The sequence below is a fragment of the Convolutriloba macropyga genome, chromosome 3, assembly GCF_964194025.1.
Source record: "Convolutriloba macropyga chromosome 3, txConMacr16.3, whole genome shotgun sequence".
NCBI classification, from domain to species: domain Eukaryota; kingdom Metazoa; phylum Xenacoelomorpha; order Acoela; family Convolutidae; genus Convolutriloba; species Convolutriloba macropyga.
This window is the reverse complement of record NC_134470.1, coordinates 28,949,069-28,960,183: the sequence shown is the minus strand read 5'-3', so window position 1 is coordinate 28,960,183 and position 11,115 is coordinate 28,949,069. Positions and strand designations below refer to the sequence as shown.

Below are 11,115 nucleotides of genomic sequence, written 5' to 3'. Positions count from 1 at the left end.
AATATCAGAAAATACGTTATTCTAACGGTGATGCAAATGGTGATCTTTCAAAGTCTATTTTTTCTCAAGTAAACGGTACAAATATTGCTCATTTGTACGTGTTTGTGGCTAATTGTTTTTTGTCTTTCAGATTCTTGATGTACGTGTTCACATTACCGTGCATCGATTAGATTGTCAGTTTTGTTCCGAGTTTCGGGAGAGATGGGTGGCAAATCAGAAAACGATGAAGCTACTTCTGCTGAGGTTGAATACAACGTGAACAAGCGGCCTTCGAGATCAACTGCTGGAAACAGATATGCAAAGCTTCTGCAAGGAGAATTGGAAAAAATGAAGGATGATTTTTACCAGGAGACGTACGGTGGCTTCAATGAGGTAAAGAAGCAATTCGCATATCACGTTCTTTTTTTGAATGATGCTATTATGGTGAACGTGACTCAATTTGCAGACTGTATAAAGAAAACATTACTGTTTGTTTTCAAATTGTTATGGTGATTATCCAATAGTTTGTTGGCCACCCTATTTCGAACTTAACTTGTTTATCCGGAATAAAAAATGGAGAAATTGTTCAAAAGCTATTAAGCAGCGCTTTTCTAATTGCTCTTGAAGCCCTCATTGTTGTCTTCTTAACGACTCAAAGCGTAGTTTTTTTACGAACCGAAGGTGAGTATTGTTTTTCTGCAGGCTTTTGCGATGTTATTACAAGTACGAATTTTTACTAGTATCGGTATTATTTGTAGCCGCTTCAGCTTCGCAGCAGGCTATTATAGCGCTCCTATTTTTACAATTAAAAGAAATTGAATTGTATTGGGGCGCTGTCTTTTTTCTTACGACTCGATGAGGAGTATTTAAGACTCGATGAGGTTTTTTAAGGTTTTCTTTACCGGAAGTACTATTCGTTCAGACGGTGTTTTGACCTAAAAGCGAAAGTGAGTAAAATTGCCGTGTGAACTAATTTCTGATCGAGAGAAGTTTTTTGATCATGCGCTTCGTTTATTGGATGACTTCTTGAGTTCGAAAAGTAGGTTTTGACTGAATGATAAATGTAGATAACCGTTTTTCGTCTAAATGGCCCAGTTTTTTATAATTTGATTTTTTCTAGAAATAATTTTTATTCGATGCTATATTGAAATGTAATCCTCGGAAATGTAATATTCAAAATTGGCACATGTTTCTTGTTTTTTAAATTAATTTTTGGCTTTCTATTAATATCTTCATTTTTGGTTCTTTCAGCCGTCTTTTTGTCAAAAATCAGTTAACATGGCGACTCTCCTTTGATAATTTATATATTCAACGCCTCTTTCTACCTCGATGTAATTTTCTTTTATAAAATTGTACATATGCTAATCCGGTTTTGGTAGAATTTTTTCCAATTTGTCAGTTTCTTGTTTGTATTTTGGTTTTGATTACTACAAAGTCTTTTTAAGCAATTTGAGGGTCTTTAATTTTGTTTCAATAAAAAATCAAAATTCAATCATTTTCGGCGTTAAGTTCTTGGAAAAAAACAGTTAAAAATTATTTTCATAAATGCAGTCTTAAAAGTTTTGACCATTTTTTGCAAATTTTGTCAATGTTTCTTATGTTTGATATCTACTTTTTCTTTTTTGTTCTAATTAGGAGGAGGGATCTTTGCCTCGGATGACTCGTTGTGTTTTCTATGTCCCGAATGCTGACCAATAAAATGTATTCGTTTTTCTTGATTTTTTCATTTGATCAAATTTTAACTTTAAAAAATCAAGAATTAGTCTTTTCGATACGGTGTTCCCTACATTGTGTCCATATTCTTCACATTCTAGCTTGTATCATTCTAATTTGTCCTGTCACCTACATTTATATTTGTTTAATTGATTTTTTCCATTGTTAGAAAAATGAATGATTCCAGCTTTTTATTAGATTTTTGTCGTTTCTTTTGGTTTGCAAGTAGTTTCATTCAACATAAGGCAGTAATGAGAGTTTGCTAAAAAATTTTTCCCAAAATTTCCAACTATTTGTATGTATTGCAATTTTCTTCCGGACTTGGTATTGTTTTTAAACGACCTTTTTGTCTTTGAATGTCGACTGTTGCTTATATCTTTCCTATGATAAATTTAACTTTTGAATAAGAATGAAATCATGTTGTAGAACATATATACAGCAAGGTAGAATGTTGTTTTGGTTTTAATTGCAGTGATTAGAAATCTTATTGTAATGGTTGTCGGATTCTTAAATTGGAGCATTCTCCTAATTTAACTTAGTTTCTCATACCATTATCTGTCGTTTGATTTCGCGGTCTTTTTGAGATCAGAATCATGAATTGTTTGAGGGCAATTGATAGCCCTGTCAGCTTTTTCAGGCTATCAGTATTTTAACCATCCTAATTATTTCGGCCTTTTTAAAATTTATCAAATGTTTTCAATGAATAAATTTTGCTGCATTGTTTCTCTTGGTGACAGTGGTTAAAATGTCACAATTTTTTGATCTGAGCTGGGGAGGTAACGAGTCAATAGTTCAATACAAAAGGTAATCGCTTCAGCTGCAATTACGGTTTTTTGTGAAGTTTTGACGCTTCGAGTGGCTTCCGGATTTCTTCCGGCTAGGTTTTTTTGCCGGCTATTAAGCAGCGCTTTTCTAATTGCTCTTGAAGCCCTCATTGTTGTCTTCTTAACGACTCAAAGCGTAGTTTTTTTACGAACCGAAGGTGAGTATTGTTTTTCTGCAGGCTTTTGCGATGTTATTACAAGTACAAATTTTTACTAGTATCGGTATTATTTGTAGCCGCTTCAGCGTCGCAGCAGGCTATTATAGCGCTCCTATTTTTACAATTAAAATAAATTGAATTGTATTGGGGCGCTGTCTTTTTTCTTACGACTCGATGAGGAGTATTTAGACTCGATGAGGTTTTTTAAGGTTTTCTTTACCGGAAGTACTATTCGTTCAGACGGTGTTTTGACCTATAAGCGAAAGTGAGTAAAATTGCCGTGTGATCTAATTTTTTCTGAGCGAGAGAAGTTTTTGATCATGTGCTGCATTCAGTGAACGACTTTTTGACTTCGACAAGTAGTTTTTGAGTGAATGATACATATAGATAACCGTTTCTAGCCGTTTTTCGTCTAAATGGCCCAGTTTTTGTAATTTGATTTTTTTAGAAATAATTTTTATTTGATGCTATATTGAAATGTAATCCTCGGAAATGTAATATTCAAAATTGGCACATATTTCTTGATTTTCAAATTAATTTTTGGCTTTCTATTAATTTATTCATTTCAAGTTTTCAAGTGAATTCTTCCGGCTATGTTCACACAAGTCAAAATTGTAGTAGTGATTTTCGGTGCGCCGAAACAGAAAATGGAGCGAAAAAGCGAGTGGTTTTGCGGCGTTAAATTTTTTTTCTTCAATTTTAAAGAGTGAAGAAACGGTGTTTGAAAAAAAATTCGCTTTCTAGCTAGTGGTTTTCTGTTCACTTGCAGCAATTTCACTTTGATTTTTTACTATTTTTTCGATTTTTTGGATCGGCTTTTTTTCTAAATGGTTTTACCAATCCATTTATATTCATTCTAGGCTTAGTTTTTTTGAGCCAAGTTTTCATTTCTCGGTAATATATTTTTTTAACTCACATGCGGCATTTTAACTTTGATTTTCTGTGTTTTTTTTTATTTTTGTGATCTGATTTTTTAGCAATGGATTCCCCAATTCACTCATAGTCAGTTTTCGGCCTAGTTTTTTGTTTAGTAATTTAAATTTCTTTGAATTATTCGTCGGGACTTGTCCTGCCATGTTTTTTACTTTCTAAAATTTGCTCGCTTTACCTTAGTTTACAGCTTGTTCAACAATTTGTCTGAAATCTTTTCGACTTCTCCAGGCTATTTTCTTTTTTCGATTATTCTGCTTAAAGTTTTTTTGGACAGCAGTTGCTCTGCAAAACAATTCAGAATGAATAGAGTCAGTATCAAAAAAAACTAAATCAGAAATAGAAACGTGATAAACCCATAAAGCCCTATTTTAGATGTCCGTTACTCGAACTTTGTTCTTAGTTACCATATCCTATGCTTATTGGTATTGATACTAGCCCCTGCGTTGTCACTACGAAACACGAGTGTGTTCATGTCCAAAATGACATCAAAATGGTTTGCACTTAAAAAACGTTTTTGTACAAAAATCAGTCTTTTTCATTATTTTCTATGGTACCAATCCCAATCGTCGTTATGGGAATCAACGGGGTCTATTTTCTGTTAATATGCCGGGTATGTTATAGGTTTTTTTTATGGGAAACTATGTTAATGACATTATCTGTTCATGGGTTGACATCGCTTTGTTGCTATCAAGTGAAGTTTACAAGCAATGATTTTAGACCTGTGATCTTTTAATGCGGTTGTTTCTTGATTTACCAATCCATTTATATTCATTCTAGGCCTAGCAATCCATTTATATTCATATCCATTTATACCAATCCATTTATATTCAATCCATTTATATTCATTCTAGGCTTAGTTTTTTTGAGCCAAGTTTTCATTTCTCGGTAATATATTTTTTTAACTCACATGCGGCATTTTAACTTTGATTTTCTGTGTTTTTTTTATTTTTGTGATCTGATTTTTTAGCAATGGATTCCCCAATTCACTCATAGTCAGTTTTCGGCCTAGTTTTTTGTTTATTAATTTAAATTTCTTTGAATTATTCGTCGGGACTTGTCCTGCCATGTTTTTTACTTTCTAAAATTTGCTCGCTTTACCTTAGTTTACAGCTTGTTCAACAATTTGTCTGAAATCTTTTCGACTTCTCCAGGCTATTTTCTTTTTTCGATTATTCTGCTTAAAGTTTTTTTGGACAGCAGTTGCTGTGCAAAACAATTCAGAATGAATAGAGTCAGTATCAAAAAAAACTAAATCAGAAATAGAAACGTGATAAACCCATAAAGCCCTATTTTAGATGTCCGTTACTCGAACTTTGTTCTTAGTTACCATATCCTATGCTTATTGGTATTGATACTAGCCCCTGCGTTGTCACTACGAAACACGAGTGTGTTCATGTCCAAAATGACATCAAAATGGTTTGCACTTAAAAAACGTTTTTGTACAAAAATCAGTCTTTTTCATTATTTTCTATGGTACCAATCCCAATCGTCGTTATGGGAATCAACGGGGTCTATTTTCTGTTAATATGCCGGGTATGTTATAGGTTTTATTTATGGGAAACTATGTTAATGACATTATCTGTTCATGGGTTGACATCGCTTTGTTGCTATCAAGTGAAGTTTACAAGCAATGATTTTAGACCTGTGATCTTTTAATGCGGTTGTTTCTTGATTGAGTTTTTGTCTGCCGCGTGTGACTTTCATCCTCAAAAATGAATTGTAGAAAATCGTAGAATTTTGGTAGTCTCAAGTGTGCACAATTCACGACAGCTGCTGAGAAGACAAGTTAAAATGTGAGTCTTTTCTTTGGCGGTCTGGACCACATTGGACCGTTCCTTTTCATTGTACACCTAATCCCCCCTCATTTTTACCCCTAACCAGCGCGCTTGACTCACTGTACACCCCACGCCCCTCACTGTCTTCTGCGCTACTATCCAGCCCCAAACCCCTCATTCACTTCTTTTTAATAGCAGCCCTCATCTTCTCAGCCGGCTATTATAGCGCTCCTATTTTTTTTTAATAGCCGCCCTCATCTTCTCAGCCGGCTATTATAGCGCTCCTATTTTTTTTAATAGCCGCCTCATCTTCTCAGCCGGCTATTATAGCGCTCCTATTTTTTTTTTTTTTACTTCGTCGAATAAAAAAATTTTTCGCTTTACCTCATTTTGCCGCTTTTTCAACATTTTGCGTGATATCTTTTTGACTTCTCTAGACTAGTTTCTTTCTTCTCTCATTCTGCTAAAAGTGATTTTGAACATCAGTTGCTCAGCAAAGCAATTCAAAATGAACAGAGTCAGTATAAAAAATTGAAGTCAGAAGTAGAAATGGGATAAACCCATAAAGCCCAATTTTAGATGCCCGCTATTTGAACGTCGTTCCTATAAGTCTTAGTTACCATCTCTAATGCTTATTGGTATTGATAGTAGCCCCTGTAGCCTCTCTCTAAGAAACAGAAGTACGTTATCTTCAACTACGAAATGCCATCAAAATAAATAGGACTTAAAAAATGTTTTTGTACAAAAATCTTTTTTTTTCAATATCTTCTATTCTTTCAATCCCAATCATGCTTATTGGAATCAACGGCGGCTATTTTCCGGCAATCTGCCGGGTATGTTTTTACTTCGTCGAATAAAAAAATGTTTCGCTTTACCTCATTTTGCCGCCTTTTCAACATTTTGCGTGAAATCTTTTTGACTTCTCTAGGCTAGTTTCTCTCTTCTCTCATTCTGCTAAAAGTGATTTTGAACATCAGTTGCTCAGCAAAGCAATTCAAAATGAACAGACTCAGTATAAAAAATTGAAGTCAGAAATAGAAACGGGATAAACCCATAAAGCCCAATTTTAGATGCCCGCTATTTGAACGTCGGTCCTATAAGTATTAGTTACCTCTCTCTAATGCTTATTGTTATTGATAGTAGCCCCTGTAGCCTCTCTCTAAGAAACAGAAGTATGTTTAACTACGAAATGCCATCAAAATAAATCGGACTTAAAAAAATGTTTTTGTACAAAAATCTTTTTTTTTTCAATATCTTCTGTTATTTCAATCCCAATCATGCTTATTGGAATCAACGGCGGCTATTTTCCGGCAATCTGCCGGGTATGTTTTTACTTCGTCGAATAAAAAAATGTTTCGCTTTACCTCATTTTGCCGCCTTTTCAACATTTTGCGTGAAATCTTTTTGACTTCTCTAGGCTAGTTTCTCTCTTCTCTCATTCTGCTGAAATTGATTTTGAACATCAGTTGCTCAGCAAAGCAATTCAAAATGAACAGAGTCAGTATAAAAAATTGAAGTCAGAAATAGAAACGGGATAAACCCATAAAGCCCAATTTTAGATGCCCGCTATTTGAACGTCGGTCCTATAAGTATTAGTTACCTCTCTCTAATGCTTATTGTTATTGATAGTAGCCCCTGTAGCCTCTCTCTCTCTAAGAAACAGAAGTATGTTCAACTACGAAATGCCATCAAAATAAATCGGACTTAAAAAAATGTTTTTGTACAAAAATCTTTTTTTTTTCAATATCTTCTGTTATTTCAATCCCAGTCATGCTTATTGGAATCAACGGCGGCTATTTTCCGGCAATCTGCCGGGTATGTTTCTACTCTTTCACTTCCACCTGTCTTAATTAAGTTTATGCTAGTCTCCTAAGCTAAAGCTACCTTCTAACCGACGTCAACTACTCTCCAGCTGCTTAGGAGCAATTCGCCCGACGTTACTTCGTTACTAATTGCTCTCTAAGGAATTATGAAACAATTTTTGCAGACGGGTTGGTCTTTTCTATGCAAAACTTTCACTTGACCATCTGGACTTCTCGAGTGACTTATGCGCCCTGCACATTTTGTGTTTTGCATGCTCTAAGTTTCTCATTCATGATTTAAGCAGCTGAAGTCAACTGACGGCAGTTCACTACTAAAATCCAATGAAAAGTGCGCTAAAATTGGTAAGTACTTTCACTTTGCTTTCATTTTATTATTGGTTATAGTGGTGTGTATAACAACTCTCGTTCGCGAGCAATTCTTCCGACGTTAATCAGTTTTTTTATAGCTGCGAGACTGAGCTGGGTGTAACTATATTGCTATGTTATTGGTTTTTTGTTTGGTCATCTTACGCTTTTTTCGGTTTTCGTAAAGCTGAAAAGTCAAAGTTTCTGATTGAGTTCTTCTCGATGACACCTTTTTTGGGGGTGGTATCATTTCTCACCATCTCTCTTGCAAAAGCATTTGGGTCATCTGACTGATAAGATTTTGATCATACGTGACTTACCTCACTCAACAAAATGGCTTTTGAACAATCTATGTTACATTTGAGTGAACTTAAGATCAAGGAAACTCATACGTGTAATAAACGTCACAATAAAAGGATCGTGTGGAGTGAATATTAACAAGCCGTGTTATTTTTTTCGAAAAATTTGGAAATTAATTTCTGAAGCAGCGTTGACAACTTTAAAAAATCGTTTTTGTATAGTTAACCTGCATCTGTAGTCTTCGGCACGCAAGTCTTTCGCAGCCATTGCGGCAGTTGCATTAAGGGGACATTGTTAGTACCATTTGAGAGTGCTGACTGAGATTTTCCCCATTTTGGCTTCATTATTAATCTTTTAACATTCGCCATCCGCCCCAGTATTCCTATATATATTTTTGATTTCTCAGGGTTTTAAGGATGTTTTGTTCACTAAAACCTTCTAACTACGATTATCAAGTGCTCTCAAAACGAAAACGAAGTTTGTAGCAATTTTATTAGTCCTGTGATCTTTTTAATAGGAATTTTCGCTTGGACGATTTTTCGTCTGACCCAGTTGACTTTTTGTCCTCAAAAAACGGGATAAACAGCTAACGCTCGGAGGGCATTAGTTCTCTCTGAGCCTTACACCTAACCAGTCTTTAAGAATGCGATTAACCAGAACTGTTTTGAGGCGAAAATTTTATGATGTGAAGGCCCATTCTTAATCTTGACCCCCCCCCCCCCCCCCCCCGCTCAATTCAATCACGCCAACCACAAAATCAGATGAACCCCCTCCAAATGCTTACATCACTGAGCGGCACCTGGTTACTACCAAAGCTAATCACTATCGGGTCGTTTGAGTGCAATTAGACTGACATTGATTTATGTTAATACGAAGCCTGGGCTCATTTTTGGTGTTGTGTTCATGCTCGTTAATAGCCGCTGTCAGCCTCTCAACGGCTATTTTTTAGGCGTCTCCCTTTTTTAGTTCGCTTTACCTTTTGATCACATTTTACGTTTTACATAAGTCACAATTTTCACGTTTGACTTCTGACTTACTTCACTCACACAGTTTGAACTGAATGAATTTTAAATTTTTCACGGCAATGTGAATAGGGTCCATGTCAAAAGAGCAAAATTAAAAGAGACGGGATAAGCTGATAAAGACCGGTCATTAAAGCATAGTGCATTAGGTTATCAAAGTTCATTAGAGTGTTTGCTAGCTGACATTGGTAATGAGCTTTTTTTAGCTCTCAGTTTGGGAGCTGAATGAAGTATAGTTTTAGAATCTAACTGAATCTGCACGCAAAATTAGATCACTTTTTGACACTGAAAAGAAAAAACAGAAAAAAATTCGGTCAATTTGTTTCTCTTTTTTTCTGCCTCAATCCCAATGTGCATCAAGCGCGTCAACGGCGGCTGCTTTCCGGCAGTCTGCCGGCTCTAGCTTCTAGCTAAAGAATTGCTTTTTATTACTTGAACTTAGACTTCTTTCAAGCATAGATTTCTCTTTTCGAACTTTTGGTAGCCATCTTTATATTACTTAGTTCGTACTACTGAAGCCAACCGCTAGCCGGTTGTTTGAGAACAGTTTGCCCGACGTTAGTCGGTTTTGTTCAATAATTGAAGGAACTCATGGCTGGCACTAGTTGAATCAAAACTTCATCAATACAAGTTCTTTAAATAAAAAACAAACAGTTATTTTAAAGTAGTGTAAACTGATTGGGCTGTTCTAATTTTTCTCTTAATTTTCTTATTGTAGACGCGTGTGTGTGTTTTTCATGCAACATTTTTGCGTGAATATTTTTACCCTGCTTTTAGTCATTGAATTTTGCGTTTTGCGGCAGAATTCCACTAAAAATTAACTGAAAAGTTTGCCTAAAGTTTTTATTTCTAATCATTATAATGTTCTAATTTAAAATAGTAAAACATGAATTGAAGACCGTCAATTGAAGGCCTTCACAGGCCCCCTTCCGACTGATGCTTGCTACAACAGAATTGAGTCTCGCCAGTCGTTCAAGAACAATTCATCCATCGTTGGTTATTTGTTAATTGACACTTGACTTCTGACTTAGCTTACTCACTGTTTCAACTAATTGGGTTTCAATCTCTTTCACACAATGGGCTTTTAATAGGGATATAAGATAGTCTCCGGAGACAATGAATTGATTCTGAAATTTTTAACATCACGAATTATAGCAAGATTTTGTTTATTTTTGCAAGAATTCTTAAGTTTTCTGGGTTTAACTATCTTTACTGGTCAACGCAACTTCAAGTCTTGTGGATAGGCTACTTGGCAGAACTCCAGAGACAAAGAAATGGTTTAAACATTTTTTTTTGCGAAATTGAAATTTAATTTTTGCACTTTTCAGATTTTTGAAGCATTTGTTATATTTCTCTTATCTTTGTCTACCTTTAGTTGATAATAAATCTATTTCATGGCTTTTGCCTGATTTAATGAGTGAATGGAATTGTATCATTTTTTCCGTTCAGCTTAAAAGCTTCAAGAGATTTAGCCATGATTATTATAATAAGTTTATTTGAATATTTTAGTTTCAACTTTTGATATTGTCTTTTTGGCTGAGATTGTTCAATTGATCTGCTGGTCTGGTACAATAGTTCTCAGTTTTTCATTCATTTCTTTGGATTGTATTTGAGGACTTTTCCAGCCATGTTTTTTTATTCGTCGTCTGCGTCGATGGTTCTTGCGACCTGACTTCTTGGAATTGACTTTGCATTTGTGATTTCCACTGCTTTGCAGTTGAAATTTGTGTGCGTGACATCATTTGTTCTGCTTTTAGGTCAATTGCGTGACTTACCTCACTCAAAAAAGTGACTTCTGAACTCACTTAACGAACCTTAAATTTTATGAACAATTACTAGTTAAAGATCAATAGTGTGCATCTAAGTAGTGGCTAACGTATATGCCCTAATTCTTGAGTATTAGAGTCCTGTGTTTTTGATTTCAAATATTGATTTTTGAAATACTGTAGTAGTGATTTTTCCTTATAGAGCGTATGTGTCATAAAAATGACAGTCCAAATCTAACCCAAAAAGTCGAGTGGTCTATTAAAAGGAGTGGAAGTCAAACTGTATCTTATTTCTTTAACTGTTTCAAATCATGGAAAATCACAAGCGTCTATCGCGGCTATTTTCCAGCAATCTGCCGGCTATGTTTTTTGAATGGGTATCATATAAGAAATCAGCAGCTGCATCAACTCAATTTTGTTTTCTAGACCCTAACCCCCTATGTGAAGAATTTTGATTGTATTGGGATGTTGTCCTTT

General features: G+C 35.1%; 2 protein-coding genes across 2 annotated transcripts in view; one reads left to right on the top strand and one right to left on the bottom strand.

Annotated features, from left to right (window-relative positions):
- Positions 1 to 11,115, bottom strand: part of LOC142336140 (uncharacterized) — a 483,861-nt gene that overhangs the window by 442,654 nt on the left and 30,092 nt on the right. The window lies entirely within an intron of this gene.
- The window catches only part of LOC142336141 (vacuolar protein sorting-associated protein 72 homolog), a 51,635-nt gene continuing 40,654 nt past the window's right edge, over positions 135 to 11,115 (top strand). The window contains exon 1 of the mRNA XM_075384724.1: positions 135 to 372. Coding sequence (XP_075240839.1) covers positions 202 to 372 — 171 coding nt within the window. The 5' untranslated portion in view covers positions 135 to 201. The remainder of the gene's footprint in view (positions 373 to 11,115) is intronic.